The sequence below is a fragment of the Haliotis asinina genome, chromosome 15 (genome assembly GCF_037392515.1).
Source record: "Haliotis asinina isolate JCU_RB_2024 chromosome 15, JCU_Hal_asi_v2, whole genome shotgun sequence".
Taxonomy (NCBI): domain Eukaryota; kingdom Metazoa; phylum Mollusca; class Gastropoda; order Lepetellida; family Haliotidae; genus Haliotis; species Haliotis asinina.
The window spans coordinates 27493288-27510392 of record NC_090294.1 but is presented as its reverse complement, the minus strand read 5'-3'; the positions used below and the strand labels follow the sequence as shown (position 1 = coordinate 27510392).

The 17105-nt window shown below is 38.8% G+C and overlaps 1 protein-coding gene across 1 annotated transcript; it reads left to right on the top strand.

Annotated features, from left to right (window-relative positions):
• The first annotated feature begins 71 nt into the window (after positions 1–71).
• Positions 72–16448, top strand: LOC137265785 (ectonucleoside triphosphate diphosphohydrolase 4-like). The gene is made up of 10 exons (XM_067801242.1): positions 72–141; positions 7428–7786; positions 9162–9312; positions 9946–10109; positions 10840–10964; positions 11223–11395; positions 12757–13081; positions 13646–13728; positions 14444–14605; positions 15539–16448. The coding sequence occupies exons 1-10, from the start codon at positions 128–130 to the stop codon at positions 15789–15791; spliced, it is 1809 nt and encodes a 602-aa protein (XP_067657343.1). The 5' UTR covers positions 72–127; the 3' UTR covers positions 15792–16448.
• The last annotated feature ends 657 nt before the right edge of the window (positions 16449–17105 follow it).

Below are 17105 nucleotides of genomic sequence, written 5' to 3'. Positions count from 1 at the left end.
CCGGTTTTGGCCACGTATATTTTCTTTCAAAAAGTTTTGTTGCTTTTTGAGGAAGATGGTACGAAAAACCCAGTCACGGTTTCTCCACTGAATGTCATATTCACAGAAAACGTAACCAGCACTTGGCATGAGCATGGCAAGGTAAGAGTGTATTTCATGCAACATATCTGAGTAGAAAAAAGTAGACAACAATTTTTGTAGAAAGATTCCGTCGCCAAGAATTACTGTGTGTTACACTCGTAAACCTGCACCACCATAAGAGTTTTACCCGAAATATTTGTGATGAACTTTAAGTTTGGAACAGACAAATCAATTCAAAAAAGGTTAAGCATGTTAATGCTTCACAATAACCATGGTAAACAAACCATCGTTACAAACTGTCACTGTCACATTTGACAAGTATAGTGCATGTATGGGGCCACCTTATTGCATTAGCTCTGTGTACATCATAATGATGCATTGCTTTTTGAGGTTATCCATAGACATTTTAATAGTAACTTGAACAAAAGTGGAAGAAAATTCCCAAAGAAATCAGCACTTTTTACCACATCTCTGGTAAGTGGTGATACCTGTATGCACAGTTCACTGACAAAATGTTTTCAGAACAGAACATATTTTACAAGCAGTTTCAATGGACTGAGACATAAGTTTCTGTACTCTGTGTGTGCAGATTGAAACCTCATACCATCAAAATTTTCAATAAGATATCATATTGCTAACTTTAGATATTTTTTACCATCAACAGTATTTCCAACTGTAAATCTTTTAATCCTGGATGAATGGCGTCAGTGTTTTTACTTTTGCATTGGTTATTAATTTTGTCATAAACAAATATTCAAGGTGTGAACTATTAGATTGTTAATACCAATTGATGGCTGAAAATTCCTGCTGGTTTCATAATGTACTATATATTATGTAGCTATTTTGGACAGCACAAGATCTTACGGTTGCATCTAAAATGTATGACATAGTAGCATTGTTGGGGGTATGATTATCTGTCAAGGCGTGCAAGGAAGTACAATATGTGTTCAGGTAGGTTAGGAGTGATAAAGCACAAGTGTGACAGCTTATCTACATGATCATGTACTTTAACTATGATAGTATGGTGTTTGGATTGTCTGTATTATAGTGTTAAGAAAAAAAAAGTCAGAAGTTTGGAACTTCATGCGGACCTGTACTTTTTTCACAGAGAACAGAATGCTAAGGACATGCATAAAGATCAAACAATATATAAAAGAACACATAATTGATTTCCAGAGTATTTTCCTGCGTGGTAGGTGAATGATAAAGTGTGCAAGCAACATGTTTCAGATTTGTGAAGTTATTTAAATAGTTATGCAGGTTTATTTGTCATTTAGAATGTGTGCTAGTTACAGTTTACAGCATTACAGAAAAAGCTATTCTAACTTGAATAGCATTCTGTAAAATGACCTTGGTATCATTTCTATCATGAATTTGGCTACAGGTGCCATACAGCTGAGAAGTGGCAGGGTATTGACTATATCAACAACAATACAATCATGCATACACAAACTTGTCAGCTGCAGCATGTGTTATGTTATTAACAAAGTGTTATCCCAAATGTGCCATGTGTTACATTTGTGCAGTCTTTGCCAGTTACTGTTATGATTCACTCGCATATTCTGTGAATCGAACCAAATCCCATCATGAATCCAGTTCATTATATGTGATAGGATAAAATATTCACAGTCTAAGTAAACGTAATCTCAGTGTATTTCGTTACACTCCACCACTGAGTCTAACAAAACTTAGTAGAAAGTTGCGTCAGCTAACCTTTGAGCGACCAATGACTGTCCAATCAAACGTGAGATAGTTAAATAGATTTAACCAATCAGACAACAGCTACTATTTAGGGATCGGAGGGACTTTTAAAATATTCCACTCACTGACACCGATCTCTCCACCAACAAAAATCCACATATAACACAGTTATTTAACCTGCAGTATATACGCTTTGGGGTTTCTGTTGACATGGTTACCATTAGCTAATATTTCTGCAAGATGACATCCTTGAATATTGCCAAAAACACTATTTTCAGCGACTGTTTACTCACCATTGTCATGGTTGTACGTATGCCTTATGTATCACCCGGAAGCGAGCGTACACTAAATAGCATTTGGAATCATTCGGGTATGAACCTTTCAGCGATAAAATGTTCAAAAGGTATGTGCGAATGTCCACTTCCGCGATAAGGTAAGCTGTGTTCTGATTGGTCAGTCTCAAAGGTTACCTGACGTGACCTCCCATAAGGTTTTGTTCGAATCAGTAGTGGAGTGTAGCGAAAAGAACTAAGGACAAGTTTACTTAGACTGAAATATTCATTAATTTTCTTAATCTTTTTTGGGTGTAATTTATCCATTCCCCACTCATTTCAGGTGTGCCTTGCCATGAGAATGCTGGAATTTCACTACCAAAACTATACTCATTCTCTCATTCTGCACACTGACTGATGAGAAAGTTCACATGCACAGACAGTCCTGTGAAAGTAAAAGATCTTATCTAAAGAAATTGTGGGTACTTATGAATGCCATTTAGAAAGTGGTCAAAAGAACACATATTTTGAATTACACTTTCTCATTGAATTACAGTGCAGGTACTTTTCCAGGGTTGAGTCCAATCCAGGATTCAAACCCACTCTCCAAGAGTGATCCACCCAATCAAATTTACTATCAATGATCTAACCAACTCAGCTTCCTCAAAAAGGGAGGTCTGACAACTGGTGATCTTGAGCACATACTTTGTGTTATCTTCTGTGAAGTGGAACAGTTCCAACTTCCACAGTAGGAAGCTATGAATGCTTAATGCCATTTGATGATAATGTGAAATCTGAAATGTAAGATATGTTACATTGGGCATCTCAGGCATTGCACAGACATAGTCTATACCTTATTAATTTTAGATTACAGAGCTTGTACAAAAGTACAAATGAATAAGAACATAAAATATGACATTACTAAAAACCTAAGTAGCAATAAACGTGTGCTGAAAAGTAATTACGTGAATAAGGGGATACCTGGACATTCAATCATCATTTTTAAAAAAACTGCAATGCTTTGAGGTACAAAAGGTGTACAAAGTACTTCACAGCTACTCATAGAGAAGTGAAAGATTGTCGAAAGTGACCCTGGTTGTTTTACTAGCTGTATTTACAATGTTTTTAGTTTTGATTTGTTTTTGAATGTAAGAATTTGGAACCAGCACTGAAAAGAAAAAGTGAATGAAAGTGTTAATAAAACAGCATCATAACAGCTTGGGAAACATTAAAAGATCACAGTTTGCACATAATGATGGAGGTGCTGTAGGCATTTACTGTACAGGGCAACAACAACTGTTGTCAATAAAATTCCAAGGTACTTGTATTCCGTGATCATTCAGTGTTTATAACTTTCTGGTCGTGGAAGGCTAATAGGTTAATCTCCAGTGTAACATGTGTGTGTATACTTAAGCTATAAAAGCTTAAATGTCTCCTGTGGCCTGAGTGTGACCTGAGGTGTTACTGATGGTGTTGATAAGGTGCAGTGATAAAGATCATTAGATCTTGCCTGAGGATATTATAGATCTTTGATGTTGTGATAAGTTTCCAGTTATTTCACAGAGATCTGCCATTCTCTTCTTGACCCACTGATCCAAGGAACCAGAGTTGTCGACAGTCATGTCCTGAAGTATTTAAATATACAGGGTTGTCAGTGCTATATACATAATTTCGAGTTAAAATAATGCATGAGATGTATTTTTTGCAAACACATAACTACTGGCTTGATTAAATGAACATGATTTAATTGCACCAAGTAAATGTTAACATGAAAACCTTCTTGGTCAAGTAAATAACAAGTTGCATCATGGTCCCGTAAACTCATCTGTATTGAAACAAAGGTACATAAAAGCGTGAGGGGGCATTTTAGAAGTTGTACAGGTGAAGAAAAACCATGTTCTGTGGATAGTCTTTATTGCAATGAGTAAAATTGTAGTAGGTACTAATACCGCTATCAAGTAAGGGAAAACTGTCCTGAGTTTATGTAAATCAGTGAAATATTGTGTAAAACAAAATTGGAACACATGCACATAATCATGACATAGTAATATTTTAAGTTAAATGATATTTATTCTAATTCCACGTGATGGTATACTCCCACAACATACAAGCCATTACCCTACTACTTATAACCAGCATTCGAAATAACCGCCAAGCCGGAAGCCCAGCGCTGGTTGTTATTGTGTTGGGCTAGCAGTTTCAAATATGTACAGGCCCTTATGGCCTTCAGTAAATTATCTGACAATTTACAGTTTCAGTTCCTGGTATTTCAGTGCTTTGGTGTAGGAATGTCAACACTAGTCTAACGAATAACAACTCCTCTTGTGGCATAGGCTTTGCTTGATTTTGTAGAAACAGTGTGAAACTGTGTACACTATAGTCTATTTTGTTTTTATTGGTTTGACTATAACCAAATGGGCCTGCAGATTTCGTTTAAGGCCTGTACACTGTAAAGCCTGCAGGTAGCAGCTGGCCCTGACGGCCAGCTGGTAAATTATTAGTATTGCAAATACTGCTTATAACAGTACAAGTTAACAGCTGTGCATAGTGCGTAGGCTCTTGTTGCATCAAAATATCAATGTAAGCACACTTTAATACAGTTAATACAACTATGAATATGACAAAACTATCCCCCTTTAAATAGCATTGTCTTGAACACCCAATTACATCAGTATTCAACAAGTCGTTTTTCGCCATGATCACCTCAGGCAGATCCCCTGACACAATAAGATCACATGCCAACTGGTCAGTGTCAAAAGTTAAAGGTCTGTCAATCCAGAGATGTAGATGTGTGAAAATATTGTGTCGACATTTCGCTTAATGCTAATCCACCAATATGATTGTTCCACACTGTGTCTTATAAGACAAGTCCAAAGATGTATGTTTTCATCTCACCATTTATGCATCAAGTAGGTAAAGGTTATCCGCGTATTATGCAGTAAGAACATGAACAAATACAACACATACTGTGTGAGATGGGAAACTCATGAAAAATGCTTGGTTGAAAAATCTTGCTGACAAAAGTAATTAAACTTGTAGTTATCTCTACCTACTGGGGCTGTTACAACAAACTCTCAAATTCGGGAAATCGAACCATGGCCCTTCGTGAATACAGTTAGTTATTTGTGGTCACCAGAACCAAGTATGAATGAATATTTACAATTGTTTATCTGGGCATGTTTTTCTTGGGTCTTTATTAGATAATTTAAAGTGAGATATTCAAGAATGGAATATATGCTAGCACTGCAGTAGTGCAAGTAATGTTAGTTTGCAATGGCTGCAAATGATACAGTGGAGAATAACTATACTTAGTATTAGAGTACTACAGACCAAATTTGAGTGTCATGGCAGATCACTAGTTATTACTACAGCAAATTAACTGTCAGCATGGGTGTTCCATATTTATATATTTATTTTAGGATATTTATATAGCGCACATATCCATGCAATGATTGTTTGCTCAAGGCGCTGGTATTTGCTTCCCTCGATCATTGGATACCCGTCTCAGCATCACATTGTATTATCAATCTCAGGTCCCTGGGGAGTATGTAACTCTCGCTGCCACTAGGCGCATCAAGTTCATTGTGTCTCTCTCATCCTAACGTAGGTACCCAATTCACAACTGGGTGAACTGGGACACATAGTAACAGTACTTTGTCCAAGTTTACTGCACGTTGCTGTACCCGCAACTAGGTATCTATCAATCATATAACTACAATATTATATTCGTGAATAATTATTCGTATTCATTACCCAATATTCGTGATACACATTATATTCGCCACACAGTGTATTTGTTGCAGCACTACTTCATACACATTAAGATATGCAGCTTGCTTAAAGGGGCACTTATTTTTTCTATGGACTTTGAGTCCTGGTGCTTTTCTGCTTACTAGGTGTAATTACTGCTGTTGTTGATGTGCTGCTTTACACCTCACGTTTATTTAGAGGCCATATTAATTACGATATGTATATGTGTAGGGGAAAGCAGTGAGATTTCTTGTTAGTCATTCAAAACGTTTATGAATAATTTTTATTTGAAAAAAATATATCAATATGTGATACAGGCCATAGCTGTCATCAAGGTAGCATGATCAGGAAACAAATTAACAGTTTCATTTTCAAGATCATTTCAAAATCAAGGTGACTGAGTGACATGACCTGTAGTCTGACTTTATCAGATGCTCAGGTATTGGGTGGGACTAAGGCCTCGTTTTTATGAGGTTTGAATGAAATCCCCATCATAGCCACAGTCTTGCAGTCTTCATGTGTGTAGTACATGAGTCATTGTCATAACTTTCATGTTGATATGTTAAGAGGAAAGTTTAGACTGGTGGAACAAAAATCAAGTAACATACAGATCAGTGTATGACTAGTCCTAACCAAAGGACTATGCTTGTCATAAGAGGCGACTAATGGGATCGGATGGTCATGCTCCCTGACTTGGTTGACACATGTCATCAGTTCCCAGTTGCGCAGATTGATGCTCATGTTGTTGATCACTGAATTGTCTGGTCCAGACTCGATTAATTATAGACCACTGCCATATAGCTGGAATATTGCTGAGTGTGTCGTAAACCTAATCCCACTCACTCCCGAAGACAGACATTGTCTATGTCTATCTTCATTGGGAAAAACATCAGATATTAAGGAGACTATCCATAGCCTGTGAGAAGAATTAAAATACTGTCTTGGAGACATTCCAAAACTTTCTTTTGTTCAGTTTCCAAACAAAGTAATGACTGCTTTGTCAAAATATTTTTCCAAGCATTAAGTAGAAGTTACTTTATGGAAACAAGTGCTGTAATCAATGAGAGAGCTGTTTTCTGATTAGCTAATGTTGATTTCCTATTTCATTTGGTGGTTCACATTTGTATGTTTCAGAATATCGCTAGCCATCAAATGTTTAGACTCCCAAGCATAAATGTAGCCACTTCCTTCAGACTAGTCAACTGTTCTTATCTAGATTTTGCAAAATCTTCCATGCAGTTTAACGAAACTGTTTACACATGAACTGATGTAATGTAAAACAAATGAGTAACTTTGAAATGATTATTGTCATGAGTTCAATAAATGATGAAACTGTGAAAATTGGTGTATTCTCAACAAAACTTTACACCAATACCCAGCTGTTTACATTCATGATATTTGCACGTTTTTCATTTTATCTGATGCATACTCCTGCACTAGGTTTGCAGTTGTTTTCCCCAAGTTAATCTTAATCCCAACCAAATCTTATCTTTGATATATTGTGAGTGTTACAAGTGAGTCTAAACGTTTGATGGGTAGTGTATACCAACTTGCCCTGTCCATCAATGTTTGCTGCGAACCAACTGAAATCTGAATGTTTTAGGACTGGTATCTTTGTTTCAGAATATATATCAACTGGCCCTGTCCTTCCATGTTTGCTGCCAACCAACAAGGAACATCTCGGAAATCCTTCTTGATTGGTGGCATTGTTGTCATCGCCTTCATCCTTTTCTTTCTCATCATGGTTGTAAGAACAAGGCCAGTTAACCATCCCGAAACCAAGGATGATAAATCTCTATTAGATGATACCAACAAACCGGGTTCCAAATTGCATTATGGGATAGTTATTGACTGCGGAAGCAGCGGCAGTCGCATCTACGTCTACTACTGGCCTCCACATTCTGGAAAACCTGGTGAGCTGCTCAACATCCAGCAGCTCCGAGATAGTCTTGGAAACTTGGTTGTGAAGAAAGTCGCACCAGGTAGGTACTGGAACAGAGAATCATCTGAGTCATTATCACTCTCTGAAACACCTTGCTCGGTTAAGGTGCGTTCTCAAGGTGCGCCTTGTACTAGTAACACCTTCTATCATCCAAAACTGTGTTCCACAGGAGATATTGCAAGTGTGAGATCAAATGATGTCTCTTAAGAGATATCAGTTTGACAGTAGATATTTTACAATTCCCTGACACTGCAATGATGTCATGAAGTTGATGACATCTTAATGCTATGACATTGCTGCACAGCAAGTCTGCTAGCAGTACTGTGTTCAGAGATATACATTTTTCACTGAAAACTAATGAAAAGTGATTTTTTATAAGTAGAATCTCACCCTTGTGTTTTCTGATAGCAGGTGTATCAACACTCATTGGCATAAGTAAATGGTCCACTCATTGATAAAAGTAAAAATATCCTCGACATGCCTCAGATATCAAAAGACACTCCGGTTAGATTCTCTGTGTAGCATGCAATACAGATGCAACGTGAGAACACTCACATTGTAATGAAGTAAGATGGCTTACAACTAGTCACAGCAGAGTGATGAGTCATGGGATTTCTCCTAATAGTAATACCTACTACAAGTCACACGCTCTCGGCCATTTAAAACTCCAAGGTCTGTGGCCATCTCAGAGTGACATTCCTTTTGTTTATGTTCAAATCATAAAGAGATACAACTGAAAGGCATTGATCTTCCCAGAGAAGAAAACGAGTGGTTTGTAGGTTTTCACTTGTTGCAAGAATGTTCTGCCTGAGAATTCAGTGACAGATCCATACTGATTTAGGCTTTCTTGTCTTCTTTTTCAATGACTGCAATGTTTTGACTGACATTAAGACTAGGGTTTCTTCTTCACTTAACAAATATATATTGGCAAGTCAAACGCGAGAATCTTGTGAGATACAAGTTGTGTGCAACATAAAAAGCACACAAATAACATTTTTGTTCTTGCCACAAGTTGTATGCCACAAGTTGTCACCACATCACCACAAGTTGTCACCACATCACCACAAGTCGCAACAAGAGAATACACCTTCAGACAATGTTGTCCATGTTCAGCATAGCCATAAATAAATATATTTCCATTTGAACTATTACTTTTGCTATTCGTTAAAACGTGTCCATGAAGATCTGTGTTAGAATTGGTCCCCAGCAACCAATGCTTGTCGTGCGAGGTTACTGACAGGATCGGATGGTCAGACTCACTGACTTGGAAGCCACATGTCATATCCCACTCAAGGCTCATGCTGTTGATCACTGTATTATGTTGTCTAGCCTGCCATGTAGCCTGCCATTGCAGCATTAAGTAGCGAAGAAACAAATAAAGCTGGTACATAGCAAGTTGGCTGATTGTTCTTCAGGTCTTTCTGAATACGAGGACACTCCACATGATGCCAGTGACCACATCGCTAAGCTTCTCCAGTATGCCTCTCAGTACATTCCCAAGGAGCACCACAAGGAGACTCCATTGTACATCCTGGCAACTGCTGGCATGAGGATGATACCTGAAAGGTGAGACTGAGAATAGTATTTGTACAGCAGATAAGATGGGTGCAGGAGATGGGGGTCAGTAGGCACTGGTAGGCTGGCCTTGTTTTATGGAATATTTAACTGGCAAACAAGGATAGTTTGGACCAATGCAGAGAACAAGTTTATGAAAAGTAGGCGGTGCACGACAGTGAGCGAACCCATTTGGTTTTTGAAAGGTAGAGCAGATGTTAGATCTTGCTTGTGCAGTGCATGACAATGAAATTGATTCTCATTTAGCTGCACACACCCTGCTCATAGGACTTTCATGCTTCATCCGTCTCACAACACTTGATAGCGAACAACCTGGGACCCCTTCACTCAGATTACCAAGTGCCAGTGGGCAGCACTCATACATGCTAATACGGGTCAGTTATCAGCTCGGTGCTCAACCTTGTTTGCCAGTAGTAACGTTTTAACACAGCTGACTTGTTTAAACTTTAAGGGTAGACGAGTGGTGTTCACTCATCACTCTGAAGACCAGGGTTTGATTTCCCACATGAGCATGACATGTGGCGCCCATTCCTGGTACCCCCCAATGATATTGCTGAAATATTTCTGAAAGATGTTTCTGTTATCCCACTGCAATATGCTTTTCTTCCTTTTGTCTCATTGTAGAGCTCAGAAGGCCATCCTGACAGACTTGCTAACAGACATCCCCAAGCTGTTTGACTTCCAGGTGGCTGAGAACCACTTTGAGGTGATCAGTGGAAAGCTGGAAGGAGTGTACGCTTGGATTGCTGTCAACTACGTCCTCAACAAGTTTTCCCATGGGCCAGAAGGTGAATCTTCAGACATGACAGAATCTAGCAGAGTGATCATAAGGAGGCTTTTCAGTGCCCTTTGTTGTATAATTATTAAGAAATGCTTCTTCAGCTGCGACAGTGAAGGGTATGATAGTATATATCTATTGATAAGGATGTGACCATATACCTAGCTATCAACAGGAAATCAACATCTATGTTAGGTACCATGTAGCCATTGTGAACAGAGGATAAATACCAGACATTTTTTGTTTGTTTTATGATATCTCAATAACAGTTAACAATTTCATGATGCATGTTTAAATGTGTAGACTTATACATGTGAAAAACATGTTATTTATTGCATTTGATAGGGAAGACCCTGGCTTATGACAAAGGTAGGTTGACCATAAGGAAACCTGGGTAGGAGAGAAGCTGTATTGATAAAGATAAGGTTGTTTCAGGGCGTAGCTGGATTGATTCCACGTACTGTGTTGTTCTATGCTCATGGCATCAGCTATGGGCTTGAAAATATACCCAGACTGTCGGGTAGCCTTGTGGTTAAAGCATTCACTTGTTGTGCCAAAGACCCGGGTTCAGTCCCCACATAGGTACAATGTGTGAAGCCCATTGCTGGTGTTCCAAACCAAATGCTGGCATATTGCCAAAAGGGGCCTGAAACTCACTCACTCTGGATATAAAGGAGAGTGACAAAGCCGACACTTTCATTCCAGTCAGTAATGAATTTCAATGACCTGTCTTGTTTCAGACCATGCTCTAGTCAGTGTGAAGCTCCCTGGTCAAGACGGGAGGACCCACCTGCGTCGACGGACAGTTGGCATGATTGACATGGGAGGAGGATCCGTGCAGATAGCTTTTGAAGTTCTGAATGAGGTGAGAATTAGAATTAGTCAGTGTTCAAATAGTATAGACTATCAAGGCATGTGCATTAACCCATGATTCTCATAAGTGACAGGATTTGATGGTCAGACTTGCTGACTTGGTTGACACATATCATTGTTTCCCAATTGTGTAGATCAATGTTAATGATGTTATCACTGGATTGTCTGGTCCAGACACGATTATTTAGAAACCGCCGCCATATATCTCAAATATTGCTGACATAATACAACATTAACATCATGTCCCCAGAGGGAAGAACTACCCAAGAACCTGATTGCAGAGGTGAATCTAGGCTGTCAGGACTCTGACACAGAACACATATACCGAGTGTACGTGACCACCTTCCTTGGATATGGAGCCAACTCCGCACGGGAGAGATACGAGGAGAAACTACAGATGGAGGCTGCCAAACTAGGAGACAGGTATGACAATGGACCAATATTCCTACAAATTTCAGTCAGTGGTCTGAGGTGTAGCAATTCACTATGAAGAGTTGCCTCCCTTAGGTTGACCAGGATGAGCAGTTGTGTTTGAAATGTTGTATCGGACCAAATCCTCAGTCAGCACCCTACCCATGTATTTGGGGCTCTCCTAGAGGGACAATTTAAGTCAGGAACAGATTTGGTTTTATCTCTGAACATGTTGTGACCTGGTTAACAGGTTGTGTGTATCATACAAATACAGCTGGAGTTTAATTTCACCCTGTTCTCTTTGGATTTTCCCAAATGCATAGTCAGTCACTTGTTACCTATCCAGATTTAACTGCTTTCATGCAATGGTGATGCAACAGGAGTTTCACTTAGGAGATTAGGAAGTGTTTTCGGATTGCATTGATTCGGTTCGCCATGAACTTACTTATTACTTTAATCCAGGAGACTCTCAAATGGAAAAACATTCTGTTAGCATTCTAAGGTGAAAGTTAAGTGATAAGACTCTGCCCTTGATATTCCAACATCAATCTCAGTGTTTTGATATCATGATCCGGTGGTTGACATCAATTTATCCAGTCCCACTGTACGAGTTTCAAACATCAGATAAAGCCACGATCATTAATTAGCCCTTTACAGTGTTGTAGGGGTGGTTGGATAGCCTAGTGGTTAAAGCATTCTCTCAACACGCCAGAGACCTGGGCTTGACCTACACAAAGTGTGAAGCCTAGTTCTGGTGTCTACTGCTATGATATTGATGGAATATTGCTTAAAGCGGCATAAAATTTCACCCAAACTAAACACATTTCACTCTGTCCATCATAAAGTTGTAAAATAAGTCAGTATTGATATTATTAAATGAATGTGGACATGATGGTTGTCAGCGATACAGCTCCAGGGTGGAGAGACTGGTGGTAACCATGGCAGCCGGTAATATTTTGTCCAGTTGTCACCCTCCTAGGATGGGTAACACAGAAATTTGTTTCATTGACCAATTAAATTAAAGCATTTTATATGAAGGTAAGATATCGTGTGCAGGGAATTATAGGATGCAAATTCCTGCATACTGTGCTCATGAAAATTGACAATGGACGTAGTGAAATCGACTAAATCAAAACTGTCCACAGGTATGCAGAAGAAGTCAAAATACTTTTGTTAATATTTTGAGCAAGTAACAATAAGTTATCACTATGTCTGCTACTAAACTGCTTATGATATGATTTGCAGCTTAATTACTGTGATGAATGTTATAACACAGTAGTAATAATATTTATTTCCGTGTCTGGGACCCCCATTTTTTTGGTCACAGTCAAGGGACCATCAAGGTAAATCCATTCATGTGTTGTGTGTTCCAGTCGACCTGGTCAGAACACGAGCTACCCAATTCTAGATCCGTGCCTCCCTCAGTCGATGCCACTGGAGAGTGAAGATGACAAAAGCGTGAAGCACTACTTCAAGGGTACTGGCAGCTACGAGGTGTGTCGGACAGCCCTCAAGCCCCTCCTCAACCTCACTGTCCCCTGTCAACAGGAACCTTGCTCCATGAACGGCGTCAGTCAGCCAGTGATTGACCATGCACGTTCCACCTTCTATGGCTTCTCGGAGTTCTGGTACACCATGGAAGATGTATATCATAAAGGCGGCAATTACAGCAGTACAGTTTTCAATAAATATTCTTCAGTAAGTGACCTAAACGTCTTGTAGTTGTAGTAGGGTAGCCTAGTGGTTGAAGCGTCTGCTTTTATCTCTGAAGACATGGTTTGATTTTCCACATGAGTGCAATGTGTGAAGCCCATTTCTGGTGTTTCTGTGCCATGATTTTGCTGGAATATGGCTGAATGCAGCATAAAACCATACTCACTCACTTCTTCTATTTGTATAGGTTTGTTATCTTGTCGTTTGGCACGAAGTGATAATTATCCCAAACCTATGTCACTTCAGACATTCCTCCAATGTGAAGCTGACATGTTCTGATATGCTGGCATGAGGACGATTTGATAGCCAACTATGTCCTGGGTTCGATTCCCCACCTTGGCAAGGTGTGAAGCCCATTTCCGGTGTCTCCATGATGATATGGCTGGAATATTGCTTGAAGAAATTGTTCACACACTCACTGCAATGGAAGCAATGTTCAGTCATAGAGTGTGTATTTCCTCCGCTGGCTTATCAGATCCTTTTTTACTCAGTGATACGATAATGTCATTTATATTTAGAGTTCACTTAATATGATGATGTTATTTTCAGGAGTTTTGTGGCTCAAGCTGGTCTCAATTATCTAAATGGTACGAACAGCATTTGTACCCCAAGGCTGATGATGCTAGATTCAAGTAGGTGTTTGCTTTTCATCATGACAATTTTATTGCTTTATTATTTAATAATCACCAGTAACAGTTCACAATAGCAGTAAGTCACTCATTATGTTATTCTTGTTCCAAGTAATTGACTAACTGTATAGTGTCATGTTTTTGCCTCATTGAAAAGGTTTATGTGCATGGTAAATGAGTTCCATTTTAAATATCCTGGAGGTGGGCTACTGGTTACATCATTCATTTGTCATGTGAATTGTGTTTCTTCTTATAACATGTGCGTGCATGCGTGCGTGCGTGTCTATATATTATATTGTTTGAATCCCATTCATTAATATTGTTAGAATATTGCTAAAAGTGTGAATGATGATGATGATCATGATGATGACAGATGATGTACAACCACCTTTAAAGCTCAGTTCCACACTGCGCAAGTATTTGGTTTTTCTGTGTCATGGTCTCTGGATCAAAATATGACCAAACTCCACTTTCAGTATTTTTCATGAGCTGAAGGGAAATAATAAAGCTGTAACAGGTACCTGGGTCAGATCAGGTTATGCTTCCTTGGGTACTCAGGTCCTATGTCCTAGCCATAATAATATCCATATGAGACCTGCTCTATGTTGTCCATGAGGCTGACACACTGTGATGTAACACTGTCCAAAATGTCTACCCATCCCAGCCTTAGTAACAACCATCTGACACCTGAGAGCAATCATTCACTTATTCTCCACAGATACCAGTGTTTCAAAGCAGCATGGCTATCCACAGTCTTTCACAATGGTTTCAAGTTTCCAGAAGAGTACAGGAATCTGAAGTCTGCTCAACTGATCAATAACAAAGATGTCCAGTGGACATTAGGAGCTCTCATCTACAGGACACGGTACATCCCTCTCAGGTAGGACTGTCCCTTGGAGTCAGCATACTGAATAAGTTATCCCCATTAAACGGCACTACGAATGAACTGGCACTATAAGACAGGTCTTGTCAAGTTCAAGCTGACAAAAACACACAAATGCAAGTCCTAACTTTGTCCTGTTATTGTAATAATCTGAAACCCTATTTTTATGTTGTGTCACATAATGCTAATGCTACCTCTGGTCCCTGACTGCTAAATGTCACCGACCCGTGAAGATCTCATGCTTGTCGTAAGAGTTGACCAACAGGGTTGGGTGATCTTAATTGTCACTTAATTGTCTGGTCCAGACTCAATAATTTATGAACTGGCATATTGCTGAGTGGGCATTAAACAACAAACCAATCAACCATCAAAATGTCTACTCATTACAGTCGTAATATTGCACACAGAAATTTTGTCATAAAATTGTAATTATCTTAAGCTGCCATCACACGACAAACTAAACTTTGACAACGCATGTTGTCAAGCTCGTATTTGAGCATGTGAACATTCCAACTACTAGCCACCAACACCAGTTTCAGAGTTGTGAAACTGTTGTCGACAAATAGGATCAGTCTCTATTCTCACTAACTTTCCATCAAACTTTCGGTGTTTTCAAACTCAGTTTGACATATGAAGTGTTGTCAAACTCGTGTTAGACAGAAATGACCAATCACAGTCAACGAGGCATGGTGCTGAAATGACACGAAAGTTTGACAATATGTGTTTGACATGTGAAAGCACAAGTTTGACAACTTTCAAAATTTCAACATGCATTGTAAAACTTTAGTTTGACTTTAAACACAAATATGTTAAAACCATTTTGTAGCACCACACCTGTTGCTTGCTGAGAGAGGCAACTTAAAGAGAAACTACACCTGTCCAACAAAAGATTGTTTAGAACCTCATGACAAGGCTGTTTCTCTATTTCAGGGACATAGAAAAACATCAGTTGGAGTACCAAACTGCGCACAAGCCATCCTCATTCCGTATGTCCAGAGTGTTCTACAACGAGTACCTCATCCTTGTGTGTTTCTTCATCGTCCTCGCCTCCATCGTGCTTTACATGCAGAGACTGAGATTGTGTCCCAAGAGGAAGGACATCCGCCGTGTCCCATCCATGTCCTACTTCCTGACCGAGGAGGACCAGATGGAACAGGGGAAGAAGAGCTACGTTTACTTGTGATGTCCTCTCATGTTAGGCAGTCAGTGCAGGACATGATTTCCGGATGTCATGTTGTGTGTGCTCAGTAGGGTTGGCTTCTGATTTAGATCAGAAGGGTTGATAATTGTTATTTCAGTGTTGATCAGTTAATATCAGAGAAGTAACTGTAAGAAAATTTGCAAAATGTTCCCAAAGAAGACGGCATGTTTCTTATCTTTGATGATGGATGGATTAATTTGTGGACGTTAACAAAAAGAGTTTCTGCTTTCTGCAATAGTCAATAATATGCCTGGGCTCACTTTCACAAAGTGATCTTAGCTCTACCATGATTGTAACTCCCTCTCTCCAACATATATTGCAATAGTCAATAATATGCCTGGGCTCACTTTCACAAAGTGATCTTAGCTCTACCATGATTGTAACTCCCTCTCTCCAACATAGGCTTAAGAGTGTCACAGGGCTAACATCGCTTTGTGCAAGTGGGCCCTGTTCAGTAAGCGAAAATGATGACACAAATTTCATATTGATAATGATTAACATTTCTTCCAATTGCCAAACCCAATTGCTGTCTTCTGGAGTAGACTATAACCAGTCTGGTTTAGTTTGTGAATTGGTGACACACCTTTAGTATCAATAATCATAAATGTTTCTTCCCACAGACCATAATTCTAATTATCAATGAATGAAAACAGCATATTTCATATCTCAGGTGATTACCTTGTTTACATTAAGTGTTTAACAAAAACAATTAATGTCTCATGCAGTTCAGAGTAACAAGCCTGATCAGTAATAGAAAATGATGACAGAACTGTCATATTAATAATGATTCATATTTCTTCCCATCGACATTAATTTTGATTGTCGTTCTTTTTGCCAGACCTGTAGTTTATTTTATGTACTTTAGGATGTTTTAAATGATATTATATTTGATAGATTGCCTGTTTATGTTATGAAATCAATGATGTGTTAAACACACCTGATTGTGTATTTAATGTCTTCTACTCAGGAGTGATGACAGATTACGGAAAGTAACATTGAAGAATCATGTGTTCCTATAGCAGAGATTCCAACCTGTGATCGTTGTCGCTACTGATTTTAAATTCAAACCAGCCAGTATGGTTGTGCTGGAAATTCTTTGACATTTGAAAAAAAGTAATTAAAATTCAGATATGTAAACAAAAACATATATTTTTCTGGATTAAACACATTACCATTCATCAAATTTAGTGACATTTGAACTGGAATCATTGCAAGTAACAAACATACTTTTAGCAAGTTGTCTTTCTCAAAATACATCATGGTCATAAGTACTTAGTTTAACTGCTCGTTTTATGG

Excerpts from the sequence above, each read along its gene's own strand:
- LOC137265785 (XM_067801242.1), top strand. Across the intron at positions 10,965-11,222 it reads CTTTTGAAGTTCTGAATGAG|AGGGAAGAACTACCCAAGAA; the intron begins GTGAGAATTAGA and ends TCATGTCCCCAG. Across the intron at positions 11,396-12,756 it reads GCTGCCAAACTAGGAGACAG|TCGACCTGGTCAGAACACGA; the intron begins GTATGACAATGG and ends TGTGTGTTCCAG.